This window comes from Chaetura pelagica, unplaced genomic scaffold (genome assembly GCF_000747805.2).
Source record: "Chaetura pelagica isolate M959 unplaced genomic scaffold, ChaPel_1.0 scaffold112, whole genome shotgun sequence".
NCBI classification, from domain to species: domain Eukaryota; kingdom Metazoa; phylum Chordata; class Aves; order Apodiformes; family Apodidae; genus Chaetura; species Chaetura pelagica.
This window is the reverse complement of record NW_009952798.1, coordinates 2,132,341-2,154,218: the sequence shown is the minus strand read 5'-3', so window position 1 is coordinate 2,154,218 and position 21,878 is coordinate 2,132,341. Positions and strand designations below refer to the sequence as shown.

Genomic DNA, 21,878 nt, shown 5'->3' with positions numbered 1-21,878 from the left:
GGAAAGAGGAAAAAAAAATCATTAAAGGAGGAAAGGCAAGGGATTCAAAAGAAGGCAGAGGGTAGAACCTATTTAAAGCACAAGAGCAAACTTCTGGAAGAGTGGAAAGTATAAAAAGAGACCAACTTGCCTGCAGCAGGAGCTGTTTAGTGACTAGAAAATAGCATAGAGATGCAGAGTAAATAAAAAGATAAATGCTGATTGTGAATGCTGCCAAAAAATCTGTGGCACAGAATATTTTGAAGAGAACAGAAGTTGCAGAAGGCAAGAAGAGACATACCTACTAATCCATTATTAACAAGAGGAACCAAGAAGGAAGGTAAAGACCTTTCTAAATGGGGGACTAACTAAAAAATGCTATGGTTTTTCTATCTTCTTCAGGCTTCACATAGTTAGCTGGGAATAAGTGCTTAATGCAGGTCATAAGACAAAGTGAAGTCTATGCTAGAAAGAGATTAAGGGCTATTTAAGAAAGGAGTTTCTGAACCATTAGCCTTAATTGTAAAATTATTGAGGAATGAGTATTTACAAGTAAAAGAAAAGCAAAACTGACCTTAAACTGGGAAATTTATAGATCAGTCTCTGCAACTTGGATAACCAGGAAGAGGCTGCAGGAAGTCCTTAAATGTTAATTTCCTACAAATCTTCAGGTGGTAATAAACTAGGAATGTGGATTTTCAAAATAAGTTTTGTCAGATACATCTCGTTCTTCAAGAGAATAGCTGGCTAGTAGTTAAAAGGGAGGTAGTAAACATCATATAACTTTTCATGCCAAATGGAGGACATTTTCCTGAGCCAATTTAAGAATCAAAGTTAATATTTAGGGAAAATGCAGTTGCAGGTAAAGTTGGGATAGTTTAATGAAGTATGATTCTGGAAGGACTGCCCTGGGACCATGTATGTTACGTGTGCTCGTTAATAAGGTGACTGAGGGAATGAAGAGTGGGCTTACTGAGAGTTTGATGCTACCCTGGTGGGAATGCTAATTATTTTACAATTGTTAAGAAAATGAATCCACACCACACCCCTTTTTTTTGGTGTTTTGTTTTTTGGGATTTTTTTTTGAGAAATGGTCTGAAACCTGCAAGTTGAAATTAAAAGTGCAGTTTATTACCTCTGTGAGGAAGCCAGCTGTATAAATAAAAGTAGAGGATTTCTGGCTCAGCAGTGGTTCTGTTTCACAAGTCGTTGAGAACTGTAGAGAATGACAAATGAAATGAACTGCCAGTAGGGCTCAGCTCAGTATGTACTTCTGGGCATAACAGTTGAAGAACATCTTGGACTGATGAGAGGAATGAAATAAAGGATTTTAAAATATATAAGAAGTAAGAAGAAGCTTAACTTTGTGGAATTCAGAAAGGAAAAGATGGAGGAGAAGAGGAATGCTGTACTCTTTACAAATACAGAAGAGGTTTTCCTAAAGTGTATGTTGTCAAGTTGTTCTCCACATCTGTTGAAAGACAGACAAATGTAATTGGCAAAAGGAAAAGTTGGTGCAATGTTAGGTTAAAAAAAATCAACTGTTTAGATGAGTAAAGACTGGAATGGGAGACTAAAGATTTGTTTATTGACACAATTAAAGACTGCTTAGACAAATAGTTCATGCAGCTCTAGGAAGGTTTGTGCTGTTTCAGTGTTCAGGATGGAGGTGCTTTCTGGCTCCACTGATTATTGGTTTACGTTTTTATTAAAGTAATATTTACACTCTGCATTTTCTTAATACAGATTAAGTTTTTGCCAGAGTAGTGTGGGGTTGTAATGATGAATATTTTTCATATGCAATGATCAAAACTGGACTGAAATTTGTAGGGACTTGTAGACTTGAAGGTGATCTACAGATAATGAACTGTCCCTTCTACAGTTTTGCCTTCAGTGTGAAATAAGCTGTTAATAGTTAGATGCATACTAGCAGTGTATTCCCTCAGGAGTTGTTTACATGGAAGTAGTACATTTAGCGATGATTCAGATTATCCTATCAGCAGGATTTTTTTACCCTGCCAGATTTATAACTACATTAGAAAAAATAATTTAAACTTAGTATTTTAGAATCTACCTAACAATTTTATACTGTATAATCTGTTCGTGCACTAGAACTCAAGTACAAGAGATATAAGATTGGAATTTTGCAGTACAAGGTGAAAGCTTTAGCAACCAAATTGCATTTGTGCAGTGATGTATGTGAACTGTTCTCTCATGCTAACAGTTTTCTCTGAAGAAAGTTGGTATGCACTGAAAAAAAGCAGTCAACCAACCAGCAAACCAAATCTTTCTAGAATTTGGTTGTGTGGCAGAAGTCCACAGTACTTTCCCAGTGTTAATATGAAAGCTAATAAATAATTCTAAGTACTTAACGTTGCTCTTTGTACTTCGAATGTTAGTGATTTTAGTAGTTATTTAATACTTCAAGAAATGTCAGTGTCACTGTTCTTAGTGCTCTAATGTAAGAGAGAACCTTATTTTGGCTTTGGTTGGAATCATTTACCTAGAGGTTTGTCAGGCAGGTGAAGTTTTGTCTAACCTCTTAGCAGGGAACCAGCCAGGTTGGCAGGTCACATGTTTGTCGTTAAATGTTTATGCCCTCAGTGTGTTCTGTATGCACTTCCTACCATGAAGTGCAAAAGCCCACGTTGCTCTGACCTGCCTCTTGTGGTTGCTACACTTTGGACTTGAGGGAGCTCTGTGAGGTCCTGGAGGCTGCTCCTGCCTTTGGGGTGTGTGCAAGTGAGGAGACTGCCTGGAGCAGGGAGTGTCATGGGATGCCCCTACGCCTGCTCATCCACTGAACCTTCAGGAAAGCCTGACCTGAAATTCTGAGGGAGGAACATTTCCTAAGGTTTTAGAGGAGGCTCTCTAAGGTTGCTGTAAGCCAGGAAGCTGCTGCAAAGTGGCTGGACTAGGAAGCAACGAAGAAGTGAGCTGCTGACTACATGAAGATAAAGATGAGGAGAAGGTAACAGTTTTGATACGTTTTGAGTCAGTTGGCCATCTGAGCTTTCTTTCTCTGATAGCTACTGTGTTCTGCTCTATAGTCTTTCTGTTCTAGTAAACATAGCTTTAGATGTTGAGTGTGCTTCTGCTACTGTGATGTGAAAGAAAAAGCTGGTTGTCCCACCCCACGACCCTGTCACATTGTGCCTTTTCCTGAAATCTGCTACACCAGATGAGCAGAAAATCTGCGTGGGCGATGATGCAAATGTGTGACTAATTGCAGTGCTACCTTCTTCATGAGCTTCTGCCAAATGTCAGGTAGCTTTCTTGTAAAAAAGCTGTTCATGAATGTGTGTCTGCAAAAAAAGCACCATGAAGACTGGAGCAGGGCTTTGTGTTGGGTTTGCTTGAAGGTGTGACTCCTCCTGTCAGCTGAAAGGTCCTTCACCAGCACTGGTTGGTGTTTCCCTGACTGACGTGTCAAACCAGAATATGTATTTGCTTTTTGTGGGGTAAAAACATGTATGTTTAAGACATGAGAATTCTTCCAGAATTTTCACTGGAGCATTAGTTATAAGTCCATGGAATTCTGGAATAAATGGTAGTTTGTTCATCTGCTCTAGTTGAAGCAGCTTTTTTTTCTCTCCCCCCCATAATTGGGCATTATAAAGGAGGAATGACTTCATTATGTGTTGAGCTGACTTTTTCATAATAAGCTTGAGAATCTAAAAACATGTCATCAGATGTCACTATTTTATGTGTTATATTTCACAGTTTAAAACACTTTTTTTTTTTTTTTCCAGAGCTGAAATTAGAATTGCTGACAGTAGGAAAATAAAAATGATTGATGGACTGTTAACACTTGACCAGCTGCTAATGAATTTTCACTCGATTTCGTGTTAGCTTGTGCTGGAGTGATACTTAAGGCAACCTAGAAAATAGCCTGAAGTTTCTAAAACTACAAATAATAATAATTTAAGTTACTTTGATGCTTTGATCTATGAACTGTAATATAAGCTGATAATTGTGATATAACGTTTCATGTTCTGGGAAGATGTGATTGATAGTATAGTTTCTGTTATTGGATTATTTACACTTCAGTGAATATCACTGTTACATTTTGGCTCAGAGGCAGGGAGAAAGGTCAAGTTGGCCCCTGTAGCCCTTGTTCAGGTGGAGCTTTCCCAAAAGAAGGGAGAATGTGCTTCTGTTGAAAACAGCTGAGCTTTCCCAGCTGACAGAAATTTCAGGAGTTTCTAAGCTAAGGACTGTTATGGCTTAGAGGAGACTTCAGAGAAGAAAGTAACATATTTGTGGATCCTAAGGGAGTGGTGTAAAGTTATTGCATCTCACAAAACCCTCACTGACAATTCTTATCCTGAAAACAAGCTTGTAGGGAAGGAAGGGTGTGTGATGAGCAGAGGAGGGATTGGCTAAGACTTCATTTTTTATTTTCTTTTATCCAGCAGGACAGCTTTTTCACTCAGAATTGTGTTGCAGTAAAGCATAGCTTTGATTCAGTGTCTTTGATTCTTTTAAAGAGAAAATGGAGGAGGTTCTGGTCAAGAGGGGGCATTTTCTAGGAGGCTTCTAATAACCACTTCTCAGTGACACAGTATATTTGAATCCTTGAATCAGTATATGGATGAGTCGGTTTCTTCAGTGTGAGAAGGAAGGAGTTACCGTCTCATTAAAAAATTCTTTCAAGTATAGAAAATATCTCAGAAGGCTGCAGATGAGTATATAATTATGAGATTAGCTAGTGTATTGTGTCTATTGCCCATGTCAAACTGTACTGCTTAAAACACTCATTCTTATCTCCATTGCTGAGTCCTGACTCTCATCTGTTGAAGTGCAAAACTCCCACTACTTCAAAAGGTCAGTTTCTCTAAAACCAACAGTGGAATTTAAACTGACTTGAATTAAACCTGAATATCATCTTGTTTTGAGGAGTTAAGCTCAGCTCCATGGATAAAAAATGACAGTTGTATAGCATCTGGTAAAAATCAGGGTGGGTGAGGAGCAGAAGGGGGTCTTATTTAAGAAGTGTGGTCTGTGTTGAATATTCAATGCTGTGCTTTTTGTTGTGGCCTGTATTGCCAGGCACCTACATTTATTGTACTGTTTTACAAGCATTCTTTGAAAAATATACTCAATATTTTTGTTAAAGTACAGTCCTGTTTATATATATATATATATATTTTTTTTTTTTATGGGAATGGTGCTGTGTTTTTGACATTTTTGATGTTCTGTGCAATTTGGTTGTTAATTTGTTTTCCTATTGACATTCATGGTGCAAGATAGAAGAATTTCTGTTTTTTTTTTTTTTTTTTTTTTAATGGGAATGGTGCTGTGTTTTTGACATTTTTGATGTTCTGTGCAATTTGGTTGTTAATTTGTTTTCCTATTGACATTCATGGTGCAAGATAGAAGAATTTCTGCAAAGTAAAAGGAAGGAATTGCAGTTTGACCTACTGTTTAAGCATATTAGTAAAAGAAAAAATGTAGAAAAATCATGTGAATTCATTCTCACATTTTTATCAGTATTTTGTGGCAGCTGAAATTTCTGAGCAAGGCTAGATTCTCTACTTCCACATGAAATTATACAGAGTATGCCATTTCTCCTTTTAGGAAGCCTTATTACCCACAGGCAAATGTTAATCTATCATATTTTCCTTCAACAATTCTCTTTTTCCCTCTACCCCAAAATAAATCAGAAAAGATTTATGTGGTTCTGCAGCCCACAAAACCTGCTTCATTATCCTTAAGTATATCTGATTGCAAAACTTAGAAGAATTTTGGGAGCAGAGTATGGGTTCTTGTGTGCTTTTACTAAAGGTGAAAAATGCATTTTAAAGAATGAATTAATTTGAAAGGTATTGCTGAGAAGTAAAAGCCCTTTTTGTCAGAAGAAACATAATGGATTTACCTTGATGTCCAAACAGAACAAAGGATTCAAGCTGAAAAGAAAACATGTATTCAGATGGTATTATTGTGTACTCCTCTTCCCTGAAGGGTAAATTATTTGAGACGAATAAATATGAATGAGCAGTTTAATTTGTGCCTTCCCATTTTCATTACTTATGGTCCACTTGCTTATCTGAATTTGTTACTATATTGACCAGTTACACAGTTTGTCAAGTCTTTCATAGTTGAATGTTGGTGGTCCTCTTATGTCTATTTCTCTTACTGTTTTCTCTCCTTTCCTTCTCCAATTTGCACATCAATCGCTTTTATATAGGTAGAATTAATGTTAATCTTAGTTGGATGTATTTCCCAAAATTTCTGATGTAGGAGATGTTTTTCAATGAAATGCTGATAAGTTTTTTTTAATTTTTTTTTTTACAACTTTAAGTGAGATACTGGCTCTACATGAGAGAACTATAAGGATCTCAAGAGTTACTGGGAGCTGGCACATCTCACCGTCATTCTTAATTGCTGGTTTGCTTATAAATCTCTTCAGTCAGGCAGTAACGTTACAAAGCAACTTAAACTATTTCAACTTAGTTAATCTATTGACGCTACAATAAATCAGTTAACGATTTTCCTTTTATAATGATTTCTTAGTTTTAATTGTTTTCTAAGGTTACTTTTGTAACTGAGAGTCCTGAAAACTGTGGAGTTAGTGGAAAAAAAATACTAGTAGGCATAGCAGACCTCTGCTTTTGGTAGGCACCATTGTATGGACTCATTGCCTCATGTAATTTAATTTTCATATGAGCAATATTTTGGTGTCCTTCATATGTAATTTCTATTAATTTATTCATTAATAATTCTATCTTTGATATTCTTTTCTACTTCCCCTGGTTTCCATGAAGTTATCTTTGGTGAAACAGGTTGTTACCAATAAGTTCATTTTATTATAAAAGCAAGTGCTTGAGGCTCTAATGTAGAGTCATTAATTTTCCTCCAGAGCAATTAGAGAATTGAGAATTAAATTTTTGCATTTGTGGGTCTTGTGTTCTTTTTCTCTGTGGTCAGTTACTCTTTGTAGTTCATGTATATATGGCCAGCTTTTTTATCTCTCAATGATTTACTTTTGGATACTGTCTTACAGATTATCAGATACACATTAGATATTGAGTAGTAGAGGAAATGAAAATAAAATGTTTTTTATTTGGCAGGAAGGCAGAAGCATTTTTCATTATCAGGTTGTTTGCCTGTGTGTATTTGGCACAGACTTAAATTGATCTTTCTCATCTCCTGTTTTATATAGCACCTTATTAACCTGTACCTCCTTGTAAAAATCAGCCTTTAAGTATCTTCTATTCTAGCTCCATATAATTTTTGAGAATGTATTATTTGGTTCCTGCAGCATAACTTACATAACATCTGTGATGTTTTTATCCCCTTTTCTTTGCATCCTCCCTTAGGAATAACACTGAATTATCTCTGCATTTTAATCACTTCAAGTTTTAACCACTGTATTTTATTTTAGTATCTCATGTATTTTTGTGGTATCAGCAATGCCCCAGCATAAATTTCTGCCCCTCCCTGAATTTTGCAAAAGAGAAACTGAAACAGTCTTAAAACAGGCCATTAATGCTAATTTCTAGAAACACAAATGTATCATTTTTCTAAGAAAAAAAATATTTGAAGAGAATTGCATATTACTTGAAGGAATCCTAGAATAAAATTGAGTAGTATGGATGATGTGAAATAAATAAATTTCGGTGGGTTTCTTAATTTCTTTGATAAAGAAAAGGTGGAACTTAAAAAAAAATCCTGGGGCAAAGTGCATGTAAGTAGGGAAGAAACAAATGAACAAGTACCAAAGCTTGTAAATATGCAAGAAAAAACTGGAGGAAGTCTTCTTTTGAGTTGTCATTTTAAACTCAAACCGTAAGATTGATCCTGCAGTGCAGAACAGAGACAGACCTTTCTACCTGTTTGGGATCCAGGTATCTTCAGTGATACTCTTTTTAGATTCAAGGAGTTACTCAAAGAAATTAAAAAAAAAAATAATGAAGAAGAAAGCTTCAGGAAAACTAGCATAAAAATGGCTATATTTAATCCAGATAGTAGACAGGATTGTGAATCATGTTTTACAAATATTATTAATTAAACACCTTAAAAATGGAAATATAAATTTAATCAATAATACTTATTCCCAGTAGATTTCACTAACTCCATTCCTAATTAACAATGTTTTAAAGTTTTTAAATTAATTTTAAAAAAATGTACTGGTTATCTTCACGTCTGTCTTTCTGAAAGCTCCATTTTTGGAAAATACCTTATGTTTCTTAAAACATCATGAGACACTAATCAATAGTAACTTTTCAAGGTAGCTGTGGCATTTATGGGTGTTGACCTCCAAAAGCAACAAGTAGCAGTTAGGTGAGGCATAAGGAAAAATATTCTAATAGCAAGAATAGCTAAGCATGGATACAGATTGATGCAGATGCTGTGTTGAATGTTTTTGAGGAAGTTAGAGAAACTTGTATCATAATAGTCAAGTTGATTTTGCTTTGAGATGGGGAGGTGGTCATGTTCACCACTTCCAGTTCCACTTTTAAATTTGTGTTGTGATCACTTGATGTAAGTGGAATTAGGACAGTTTATTCTGACATCTATTAATCATATGTATTTCAAGGTTCTAGGGTGCAAAGAGATTACAAAAAAGCAACAAACCAAAACCCAGCACCACCTTGTGTAGTAGCAGAAAGAAAAAAGATTGGTGTTTATTAGCATGTTATAGCATTACCATATGCATTACTTTATTTTTGCCAGACCTAGTGGTGAAGTAAAAGGCACTTGATTCAGACAAGCTTTAGCATGTGTTTGGGTAGCAGCAAACCTGTTCAGCTCTGGAGATGGGTACCCAAAAGGCATTTGATACAAGTTTATGGGTTTTTTCCATCTAATAACTCAGCCTGAATTAGATTGATTTTTTTTTTAATTATTTTTTTTTAAAATTCTGATGTTCTCAATTGTGATGGTTAGTATTTGGAGAAAGAGGCAAGTTAAAGAAGTGTAAGGAAATGAAACATGAACTGTCTAGTTAATGCTAAAGCAGATGTCAAGAAAAAAATCATCTTCATCAATCTTATTTGCCTATTCAGACATACCTTTCCTAGCTGTATTTTTTTCCTTTAGTAAAAATGAGAAAAAGGCTTTTGGCTAGTGAATTCTAGTTTAATTGTACGAGTTTACAGGTTCTTTAAAAAGAATAAAGTTACGAACAGCAAGAAGGAACAGAGAGGTGCATCATCTTTTCTAGAAAAATTATCAGTTTCATTATTCCTTTGGAAGAATAAATGACAACCAAATGTATTCAATATGAACAGTTCAGTTAATGGCTTTCCATGCCTCTTTTGTGACACGCTCTTGTATAAAACTACTGAGGTTATTGAAGTGCACAGGGGTGGAAGGGGCATATGGCTTTCTTGTAATTAATATTCTCACCCCTACTTGTTGAGGTTTTGTTTTCTGGGCAGCACAAAATTAGTATATCCAATGTTCAAATTGTTTGATTTTTATAACATGTTGCCTTGTCACAATCACTTTATGATTAGAATGCAGATAAACTATTGCTGAACTGTATCCACCCTAGAAGTCTGTTTCATATCAAATACAAACTGGAAAAGCTGGAAAAAACATTCTTGTAGAACTGAATATTCTTAATTTCTATAGTCTTTATTAGAGTCCATCCTGTTTATGTCAGTCGACCTAGGGAAGCTTATTAGCTTCCCTACCTATCATGGCAATCATGAAACAATGAAGTTAATCCGAAGAAATTCCACACTAATGCAACATTAATGCTCACTTGTATGTTATTATAGTTACATGACTTATGTCTATAGTGGGGAAACTTTGAAGTGTCCACTATTATGAAAACAGTAACAGGATAAGATACAATTAATTCCATGTTGCAGGCTCATTTGGTGTTTACATCAGGTGTTCCTTTGTAGTTAACCATCTAAAGAGACAGTTTGAAGAGTGAGTTATTTACATACAAAATGGATGTAGATAAAAGTAGAATATAAGCTCCGTGCCATGTGGGATTTTCACAGTTGTACACGCTGCACTCCAGCTTACATAAAAATTCTTGGCAAGGTTCTAGTGGCAAAATGTTAATTCCTTAGGTGTTCATTAAAGTAACATTAATCATGAACTCTGCTGTTCACGTTGATTTATTCTGAAACTTTATGATTAAAATACATTAGATTCTATAATTAGGTAGAGCAGGAAAATGGAATTTGGTCTTGTTACTTTATAATAGAACTATTAATTCACTTTAATGTTAGACTTCTTTGTGCAGTTTAATGAACATCTGCTTTTAAATATGGATCATACAGTCAAACTTGTATCTAATAAGAGATTCATGTGTCTCTTTCTATGCTGAAAACCATTGTGCAAGAATTTGTGAGAAACAGGCTTACATTTTGGTTACTACTGTGATGGATTTGAGAAAGCTGAAAAAATATTGTGTTCTGGTGAGCTGAATCTTGATTTTAAGAGCCTCTTCCAAGGGAAATCTGATAATTAAATCAACAGGGTTTCAGATTGTGTCTGTACTTAAGATGACTGGATGGGTGTTTTTCAAGCTACCTGGAAGCTGTCAGTCTGTCAGTATTAATTATATGAAAATCACATTTCTGTGGGGAAAAAAATGGAAGTGAAAAGTGTTACTATACACTACTTGGTCATTCATTGCTACTAGAACAAAGAAAAAGGCTGTTTTTCTTGTCAAAGTAAATTTACTTGCTGCAGAACTTGTGAATGTTACAAACATACATGGCTTTAAAGAAGGACTACTGAGACGCTGCATTTGGCTCTATAAGTCCTTGACCTACGTTTTGTTGAGGACTGAGAGCTTTCTTGGGAAATAGTGGCTGTGTGCTTGCCCCATTCTTTAGTTCTACTTTGAGTTTCATCTTCCATCTGCTGTTCAAGACAGGTTATGAAGCCTAGATGTACCTTTGATCTGAGCAAGTAAAACTATTACTATTTTCATTTGCATATATTTATGCCATTGCTGGTAAGATTTGTCTCCATGAAGCCCAGGTCCCTGAGAACTGTACAAAAGTCTGGAGCAAAAAGATATTTCCTCCAGAAAGGAGGTTCATACTAGGGAACAGGAGTTGACCTGTTTTTTCTCATCTGTTGAACAGAGCATTTCTGCTAGACCAGTTGGGGACTAAATACAGTTGCTTAACCATCTTTGAGCACCTATGCTGCTAATAGAGCAATTTCCACAATTTCTTACAGTGCCATTGATACTGGAATCCTGGCTTTATTTTTCTAGTCAGCAGCATTGCCCTTGCAGTTTTGTTTTGTTTTTTCCATTCATGTTGTGGTTTTTGCACAAGTTCTGTTCACTTGTCAACTCTGAGGATTTGGAATAACAGTAAGAGAGAAAAAATGGCTTGAGAGAGAAGGGAAGAAATAGAGTAGCTGCCAGTTAAGCAAGCTAGTGCACAACTTCTGAGGCTGTTGCTAAAACAAGTCTGACACTTGCAATGAATCTCTGAAAACTGTGTTTTGTTGGGGTTCCTTGTTAGTGGTAGTTCTCAGACCCCTTGCAAGTAGTTTGTACAATGCAAATGTTGATCACTTTTTAATTGAAACAGTAATTTGCTTTCTTGTAGAGTTTTTTTTGGTTCTTGGTTTTTATATGATGTCTCAAGACCTAGGCAGTAATTTGTGAGATTAATCTTCCTATATACCTTCCTCTTTAGGAAGATACTTGTGCTCAATTTCCTAATGGGGTTTCAACATTGTGAATTGCTGTACAAGCACAATACAATGATAGATGATGTGAATTGTTGCTTGTAGCGGAATTTATTTTTTAAATTGTCAGATTTTTTGTATTGATAGATGTTATGTTCTCTATCATTTGGTATTTTGCAAGCATAATGAATCCATTCAGCCATTTCTTGATAAAATGTTCTACCAGGGTGTGGTAGACTGAGACTTGATATGCTGTTGGCTACCTCTATTTCTGGGTTATGGATCTTAGTGCAAAGAGAAATTATATAGGAAAGTGACCCTCTATAAATTAATATTTGAAACCATAGGCTCAGCCTACTTTCTTCTTGCTAACTTGTACCTTAGAAGTTTGGGGCCTTAAGTGATACTGGTTTGTATTGTTCACATAGAGCATTTACACTTTCTGTGCACCTTAAGTCAGTATCTAGCTGGCAAGAATCTGTTGGAAGGCAGGTGTACACACACTGACATAGGACCCTAGGAGTGAGTCCTTGTTTGGGTTAGGCACTGCAAATGCCCAGAGAGTTGGCTGTGATAGTTCTGGCAGACCCTGGGGTGCAGAGTGGCTGCTACTTCTGTGACCCTGGTATTTACCATTTGCTATTGATACGTTGGTCTGAAAATGCAAGTTTTTCAAGAGAGGTCTAAAACAAGCCAGATTCCTTCATGTATGCTTTGTTGTTGAGGAAAAGAAATCAAAGAAGTGCTTGTGTGCACATGAATATATACCCAGTTCTGCTTGTTTAACCAGATGTGTCAAAAAGGTTTTGACTTTTGGCATAATAAAATGTTTTATGATGTTCTTTTGCCTATGTTCGTCAGTGTGTCTAACTGAAAATACTCTGTCATACAGATCTCCAGAAATTACAAGTACATGGAACCTTTGAACATTTGTGCATTTTCACTAACTGCATTAGTGCCAGTACCATGTTCCTGTGTGATAAATACTTGAGGCCAGTGAGTCAGGCTAAAGAACAGGAAGGACAGAGTAGGAATAACTGAAATAATCCTTTAGGAGGCATTTTAATGGCATTTTATCCTAACAGCTCAGGCCTTATTTTATGACCAACATGCCTAAATATTGAGTCTTAAAACCAACTTTGCAGCAATTATCTTTTTCCTGCAGCACAACAGTCACTCAACTCCAGAATGACAACTGCATTTTTGTTTTCTTTTTGTAATGAGCAATGTATTTTCAAACCATGTGTAGTATAATTCTAGCACTGTAGAAGATGACCAGTAATTCAAGAACCCATGTGGTAAAGAAAGAAGAAACTGAGGTGCAGAGGTTTAAGATGAATCTTAAAAAGACAAGTTATGTTTTGAATAGCAAATAATTTATGCAAAATATGTTACAAAATCTGAGATGCTAAATAAATAACCAATACAATGTATTTTGTTTTGACACTTGGTTTCCACTTAAAAGATACTGAACGCAGATTCATTTGTTAACAATATTTTTAAGCTATTCTTCATTTGCTTTATATTTTGTACAAACAGTTGAACTGTAATTTTAAATTTCAGTCTTCTGCTTTGAAGCTACATGGAAATATGGTGGGATAAACATTCAGAAAAATAGATTTATGGTTATATAATTTCTCTTTATTATAAAAAAATTGCTTCACCATATGAAACGTTTTTTTCTTCTATATTTTGGAAGGCTCATGTTCCTTTTTAAATTTCAGCGAGTTGGCATCACAGAATGTGTTTCTGATTTCTGTTATCTTCTCTGATTACAACATGAGGGTTGTATTATAAAAGTTATTCTCACACAGTATTGAGAAGTCTTGAACATTTAAAACCAAAGAAATGTGATATAGGAATGCTTTACTCCAGATATTAAGTGGCAGACAAATAAGCAATGTAGTAATTGTTAAAGACATAATACTACATTTTTAAAAATTTATTTAGTTTTTGTTTTTTTCCTTAGTATGATATATCATAATGTTCAAGGACAATTAATTAACCTTCACCATTTGGTCCGATTGACTCTATTTTTCAGTAAAGTAGAGATTTCTTTCTTTTGAATAACATTTTAAGTTATCTGAGTAGTGTAACTCTAAGGACTTGTTTCTGTTGCCACTTCTTTCAGCAGCTATCTTTTACAGAAGCAGGTTTTGGGCCCATTGGTCTCGAAGTAGAAACACAAATGTCTGACTTGGCATTTGGCAGGCTATACATTCACAGCAGATTTTGTGAAGACAGCTGCCTGCTGAGGTCTCCTGTCCATACTTTCCTGTAGAACAGTGGGACTTGACAAACCAGCATCAGCTAGCAGTTGCATACATCAACTTTGTTGTTAAAACAAATCTGTTTATCATGACATTTTCTGATTTAGAAATCAGGCTGGATTTCAAGGCAACAGGTAAGTTTAAGGAGAATTGTTAAGTTTTTCATTCTTAAGAAAACTTGGCTAAGTATTTCAAGAATTTCATGGAAGTCTGTATAATTAAACCCTCCTTTTGGTTAATGCATTACTTCTGGAACAAGTAGATACAATTCTACACATTAAACACAGTAAAAACGGTGCATATTCTGCAAAGGACAGAATTTTAGATTAAAGTTTTCCGGGCACAAAAGCAGTAACAAAATGATTCCTACAAAACAGAGTAACTTAATAACACAGGAAATAACTTTTGTTAATTTGAAACTTCAGAAACTGAAACTTGTAAAGGAAGATGTAATTAAATTATGGTACTGTACATACCAGTTGTTCTTGGTAATTGAAACTTTACAATATGAAAAATACATTACATCTGTACAGTTTATACAGGTAGGTAGAATGAGTCTGGAAAAAGATTCACTTTAAGGGTCATACTCTGAAGTCAAAAAAATACTGCACAACTTAACTAATTACAAATTGTAGACTTGAAACAATTAATCTTTGTGATTCATTTTTAACTTGAACAGGGATCCTAGAATCCATAATATTATGTCTTCTCACTTCTTTCCATAATGTTACATAAAATTTGGTTGCAGCCTCTGCTACAGGAAAAAATGACAAGAAAAAACCCTATTTAAGCCAGCTGCTGACTGTGTTCCTTGATTCGTGCTGTTGTTGTTATTGTGCTCAGATCCAGATCAGTTTCTAGGTGTGATTCCACTGTTTCTTCCTGGTTACTGGAGTCATAGGGCTTGTGGGCAAGCAGTTCATGATGTACTCCACAGTAACTTATCGTGGGCTGGTCATAGGCAAGAAATGTTGACACATTCATAGCCAACGGTATCTGGGGGAAAACAAAGATGAAAAGCAGCCAATTAACAAAAGACATAATCAAATTATACTTGCCTGACTTTGATGTTTAAGAAACAGACTATCTGAAAACATTGGCTGATGCCAAATATAGAGCTGAATGTAAAAAAAATAACCTATTCCTCTATTCCTCTACCCTCTCCACCCAAACTCAGGTCTTTACTAGGCTGTTTTAACCCCAACCACTACCACCTTTGATCTGGTGACCAAGGGTCAGGTGTGTGCTTGAATGTGTTTGTGAGGATTAAGATGTGATTGAAGCTGAATTATCTTTAGAAAGTAATTAGCCTCTGCGAAAATCAATCTATCAGGGAAGGGACAGAGCAGTCACTCAATTGGGGATTTATGGAATAATTCAAATGAAATGTAAACAGTTTTTCAAGTTTAAGAGTAGCTAGTGGGTCTTGCTTGAATAGATCAGTGGGTGTGATAACTTTGGTCTGCTGGGAATTAAAAATGATCCACTTCCTATTATGGATAGCCTAAGCATCTATTTGAATCTGGCAGCTTTCAGTAAATATTGGAACATGGAGGGTGATGCCTTCATCCACTGTTATGCTATGGTAGCTCTGGAAGCCTCACTATTGCTGGTTAATTCAAATTCTTTAGGCTGAAAAGTTACTGGGTTTTTTTTCTACTATTCCCTGGGGGATTTTGAACACACTTCAGTGTAGAATTATTTACACTGTATAATGCTCTGTATAATCATAGGTGAAGTTAATACAGTTTTTGAATTGTATATATTTGTACTACTAGATTTACTTTTTATTAAGAGACTCAAAGGATGAAAAAGGTGAGTATATTGGCTGTATGAGCCATGAATTGTAGTATTAAAAAAATCAAATTTCCAGTCCTTTGGAAAACTGAAGAGAACAACTTGTATTTGTGACTTTTATTGTTCTCTTACTGTTATTTTGAAGACTGACTGAAATATAATAGAACTAAATATGAAGACTGGTAATATTTTAAAGCATTTTAATTTTAAATTGGCAAAAATACGAAGCTAAGTCGTTTCTCATGCATCTGACTGGTGGGACATCCAAATGCATCGGTATCTCTGCATGCTGGTGACAGCATGTTGGGAGTCCCATTATAAACACTGCTCATATGCTGTGCAAAACATGAAGACAGACTGAAAAATAGAAGGACATGGATGACTTTTCTACCCACATATGAGATACTCTATTTTTTACTTTGCACTTTTCCTTTCTGTTTTCCTTCTGACAGCAGTACATGTCTCAGTAAAATTTATGTCTATCTCTGTAAACCTCCTGTTCTTTGAAGTAAGTCATAGCACAGCATTTGTGGTGGTAGCTCTCATCTCTTCAACAGCAATTCTGGAGAAAAAAACACTGCATTGTTTATTTACCAGTGATGTGTGAATTTAATATGGTTTGGAGTTCAGGTTCAGATAAGCATCCAAGAAACCTCAGCTTATCTCAAATTTACAGTTCAGAAGTCTTAAAATTGCCTTTGCTAATGAAGCATCTGTCTTGAAAGCTCAATTTTATTGTGTAGTATAAAATTTCTGTACAGTGTGTGTGTGTGTAAGTCTAGTAACTCTGTTTTCAGTAAGAAACTCTAAAATTAGAGGTTTGTTTTGCATAGAAAATGTAGCTAAAGGATTGCATTTACCAAACTGTATAGAAAACAAAAAATTTTTTAGAAATCTGTTCAGTCCTGACAAGAATTTCATCCAGTGTTTGGGATGTTGATGTTTTCATGTTTCTGTTTTGGTCCTCATTGGCAGCTGAAAAGTTACCATAGATTAAAAACAAATTTGTTTAAATGAGACTGAGACTTCTATTCTGGTTTCTCTCTAGTAATTACACATATGTACAGGAAATAGGTTAACTTTATCCAGACAGCAGAAGTATATTAACTACTAAACAGATGTGAACTGGCTGGGGATAGAAATGCTTCCAGCTACAGATGAATATCTTGACAGTCAGCAAAGCTGGGAAAGGCTCTAGCAAAGTTGTGTAGCATTTATTAAGCTTCTGGTGTTTGGGCTGTGTTCTTATCTGATTGCTTGACCTTGGCTTGGCTTGGCTTTCATAAGAAACAGCATTGCATTTTTTTCTGAATTTATTTGATTTAGAGTTAGAGGCAATGTTTTCAGCCTAAGGATTTCATTATTTAGTTAAATTTAATGGACATAGGGTGTTGAGACTTACTGCGGGGGAATTTCAAGACTCAACCACAGAACTGTAGAAAAGAAAGCTTGGAAACAGAAGTGATAAGGACATAGCCACAGATCTGGAGTGGCTTAAGGATGTAGGCATGAAAAATACCACGTGACAAAGGAAAATTATCCATAGAGATGGCAGAGCTAAGGAGTTGAAAAACAGAAGGTCATGAACAGGACAGATGAAAATAAGTAAACCAGGTTGTATACTGAAACAGAATAAAATGAGCTGAAGTGTGGAAGCAGTAGAAGTGATGGGGTTGTGATACATCATGCTGAGAACGTACAGAATTTAGGAATGTTATTGCAACATTGGCATGGGAATATATCAGTCTGTGGTCATTGTATGAGAATTAAATCTATTTCCTATAGAAATCAGTGGAATTTTGCTCTTGGCTTCAATTAGGAATAAAAAAAAAAAGGAACAAGCCCATGTAATATACACCAGGGAACCATAAAAGTTTTATTGGTACAAATAAAAATGAGATGCTTTATTTGTGACCACTGTGAAGAATCCTGTTATTTCAAATGAACCTCAAAACAAACCTAATACTTTACTATCCATGAGTTTGTCTTTGTGGTGTATTTGCAGTATTACTTAAATTTATTGGTGGTTCAATTTTGAATTGTACTGTTTTTTATTTCCAATGCCTGTAAAACAGAAAAATACTTGGAAGGAATCAAATACCTTGGGTTTATTAGATAGAGAATCTCTTAGAATACTGTTTTTAAGAATCGTACCTAAACTCGCTCTTTCATGAATCTTAACCTGATTGCAGGCTTTGAATTACAAATAAAGGCAGTTTCTGTCTTCATTTGGGAAACCTCTGAATTCCTATTTTATCTCCTGTTTCCTGTAATTTGTGAACCTCAGTATTGTATGTTGTCCCTAGCAGAGCATCACTGAACCAATTTTATTCATATTTGATAGCAGTATCTTCCATTCTGTTCTAAATCACCCTGTTTCCCACAAGCTTTCTTGTTTGTCAATCACTTGTCAAGCTGTGCTCTGTTTTTGTTTTCTGTTTGCTCAGCCCTCTCACAACTTCCAAACTTACCTACTCTAAACTTCATTGTGCTGGTCTCTTCAGCATGTTCAGACACGTTTACCTGTTGCCCTCCATCACCCGCTGTCCTCTTTTCCCACTTTTGTCATCTGCACATTTCCTGTCTTGTCCTGTGTTTTTTCCTTCCTTGTCTTGGCTTCACACAATCCCTGGTGACTTCTGCATCTGCCTTTTCCTCTCCATTGACTCCATGAGTCTGCCCAACCACTGGTTCTATCCTCTGGCCTACTCCAAGTCTGTTCCACAGAAATGCATCTTACCCTGTCCTCTCTGAGAACTGTCTCTTGTAGCCTGAACTGCTTTGCACAGTGGAGGCCATAGGCACAGTTTCTCAGTTTTTCCTGTCTGCCTCTTTTCGGTCCAGTCCTCCATTAGATGCCCTTTGTTTTCCTATGCAACACTGCAGGGCACTGTAATGCCTGTCCCAGATTTTGCCACAGTACTCTGAGAACGTTTTACCCTGTTTTCTGTGTCCTGGTTTCCACTCAAGAGGAATGGATTTTCCCAAAATGCTTATCCATTTCTCTCTCTAACACTGGTATTTCCCTGAGTGATACATGGACTTGGTTGTTTCTTTTTCTTCTGTTGCTATAAGATGCAGAGACAATGCTATGTAGGAGTGTAATCCAGAAAATCTTGTTCCACTGCTATTGGATGATAACAGTTCTATGAATTTTTTGATTCATGTTAGAAACTACTTCCTGTGCTCAACGAGGAAAATTGAATATGCACCCCCAGCACAGTATAAAAGCATTTCACTTTAATGGTTCTTATTTTTTTCCAATAACCTAGGTAGGTCTTGATATATTTGAAATACTTTGCAGGGTTTTGGTTTATTGATAAAGTTGCACAAGAATTACCTGAACCCTCATTCAAACTTCTTTTTTAGTTGAAGCTGAGTCACTGTTCCTTATGGAATCTCAGCTTAGGACTGTAGCAAGATTTTTCTGTGCCTTTGTCTCCTGCCCCTGCACTCTGTGTTTAAATCTTTGCTGTGATTTAAGCAGATCTTGGGTTTAATATGTCCTTTATTTTCTTTCTGAAGTAGCATGTGCAATGGCTTTCTGTGTAAGCCCTAGAGCTTTCTGGTAGGTTTAGTTATGAAGAGTGTACCTATCTGCTTGTGATCTCTTTTCTTTCATTGTCTGCTTCTTCAAGCATGTATTTACTTAAAAGTGCTGTGCCGTGAAATGGGAGATCATGAAACTCAAGCTTCTGTTAAAGGAATAGATAAACCTGTTATAGCCAATTTGTGACAGTCATGGATTTACAGTTCAGATGCTCCTAATTCCTCTACCAAAATGTAACTCAGCCATGGAGGTAAGGTTGCCAGAATTTACTTCTTGTTGATGGAACAACTTGTTGTCACTATCTCTAGACATATCAAGGATGAGGGGGTCATTAAGAGCAGTGTCAACATGATTTTACCAAGGGGGAGTCATGTTTGACCAACCTTATAGCCTTCTGTGAGGAACTAACTAGGTGCCTGTAAAGTGCTGAAAATGTAAGGCTGCAAAAATTGCTAGTCACTTTTAGAGATCTTAGTTTTCCTTTAAACTTATAAATTCTTAGATGGTTGTTCTTTATAACTTGTGTCTGCATGTGTCAACCTTTCCAATTCCAAATTGTAAAGGTCTGGGAAAGGGCAACATTTTGTTAGATCATCTGGTGAGAACTTTGGCATGAAATGTCATGAGGCTCTGGTATTAACTAACCCAGTTTTATTGCGGATGGCAGAGAGGTGTTGTGTCAGTGAAGGAATGCAAAGGGAAGGATGTTTTGAAGCTTTTTCTGCTTCTCTAAGAATTAATTTCTGGTTAGTTTAGGCTGTAATTAAAAGCCTGCCAAGTGTGAGCAGTAGCAAGAGCTTTCATTGAATAGCAGTATTTTTCTTAACAGAAATGTGAAGTTAATGCCCTCTTGGTGAGGGACAACCGTGTTTTCCATTCAAAGGGCACATCTGTGCAGATGTTGGTTGTGATTTCAACAGGAAAATGTCTTTTCTGTTCCTCAAGAATATGCTTTTTTTGATCTTAGGATTCTTCTCCTCTGCAGTAAATCTGGGCAATGAAGTAGTGATAAGTTTAATGTGCCATCCTTGGGTTTATCTATGATTACCTAAATTGGGGTTCCACATGGAGATATGTACATTCTTATCAGAGGAAGGCAAGAGGGAGGAAGCATTCATTCAGTCACACTGAACCTGAGGACCACATGCCCCCATCTTAAGAAATACTATTTCAAAGCTCCTATTTGAAGTAGCTGCTGTTTTTAGATGTTTCTTATTGTAGTGACTGAATGTCCTATGTTTATATTGATAGCAAAACAAGAAAAAGCTTCAGTAAGTGCATGATTATAATTATAGTCCATTAGTAATAGCTGCCTTGCCTGTTAAATATTTGACATGAATTTTAAGTAATTTATGATGGAGCATATTGCCTAGGAGGGGATGGTGGTGTTAAAAAATAAAAATCACCATTACAAAGGCCAGTACTTTTGAACCTTTGTATTGAATGTTGGACATGTAAACAGTAAGCTGATCTTTTCTGAGAGATGGGAGAGGATCCAGAAAGCATTCAACTACTGTTTTGTTGCATGAGAAAAAATTTTAGTTATGTCAGTGTAGATTTGGTATCTAAATTCTGAAGAAAGGATTGGCAAAAATGTTTCAGCAAGTTGAATATACTACTTTTGACAATGGCTTTAACCAGTTTTTGAAATGCCAGAGTGAAAAGCTGCTCCAGACTACCACCTCTTATTTTTAAGAAGTAGAAGATAAGAAAAGACAAACAAGCAGAATTACAAAGATTTTGGTTTTCATTCTGATTCAGTTTGTTGGGGTTCAGACCAAGAGTGAGCTGTGGTTTCCTGGTTGCTGGACATCTTGTCTTGCATGTTTTTAGTTTTCTCAAAATTTGAACAGGGGGACATTTGTCTAACATCTTTCCTTCCCACAGAGAATATGACATGTGTGGGATGAGAACAACTTATGACTTGATTAGCTTTAATTGCTTGCCTGGCTTTGAAAGCAGTATGTGTTGCATTTTACTTTAGTTAGACATTCATGTTAGCTGTTAATGTTAAAAAATGAACAAGTTATAATTATCTGTTCTGCCTGACAATGTAAATATCTGCCCTGCCTTTTTTATTTTTGTGTATATTCTTTTGGCTTGTTGGGCTTTTTGTTTGTTTTGGGTTTTGTTTTGTTTTTACTTAAACAGCCTGCAGTATTGAATTTTTTTAAGTAACAGCCCTTCAAGTTCTAGTCTTAATACATTACATTAGAGGAGTAGGTAGGAGAGTATATGATTATGAGTTAAAATGTATCTGTTCAGTTGATGCATTGGTCAAGATATGCTTCATTATATTTAGTAATGAAGTGTATATTGCCCTCAAGTAGTTCTAAAAATGTTATCTCAATTAGATCTGTATCTCTTGAGCACACACTTTTTTAGTTTTCTCATTTGTTTTTCATGTGTATACAAGATTTGTTTATTAAGAGGCTCTGAACGCATAATTACTGAAGTATGTAAAAGAGCCAGCTCTGAACTTTATGGGACTAAAAGTAAAAGAATCATAGAATCATAGAATCTTAGGGGTTGGAAGGGACCTCGAAAAATCATCTAGTCCAACCCCCCCTGCCAGAGCAGGACCACCCAGAGTACATCACACAGGAACGCATCCAGGTGGGTTTTGAATGTCTCCAGTGAAGGAGACTCCACAACCTCCC

The 21,878-nt window shown here is 35.9% G+C and overlaps 2 protein-coding genes across 2 annotated transcripts in view; one reads left to right on the top strand and one right to left on the bottom strand.

The window, feature by feature from the left end:
• Window positions 1–21,878, top strand: part of CTNNA3 (catenin (cadherin-associated protein), alpha 3) — a 431,886-nt gene that overhangs the window by 104,026 nt on the left and 305,982 nt on the right. The window lies entirely within an intron of this gene.
• The window catches only part of LRRTM3 (leucine rich repeat transmembrane neuronal 3), an 81,722-nt gene continuing 73,069 nt past the window's right edge, over window positions 13,226–21,878 (bottom strand). Inside the window, exon 3 of the mRNA XM_009994845.1 lies at window positions 13,226–14,867. Within this exon, the coding sequence (XP_009993147.1) occupies window positions 14,658–14,867 (210 nt within the window). The 3' untranslated portion in view covers window positions 13,226–14,657. The remainder of the gene's footprint in view (window positions 14,868–21,878) is intronic.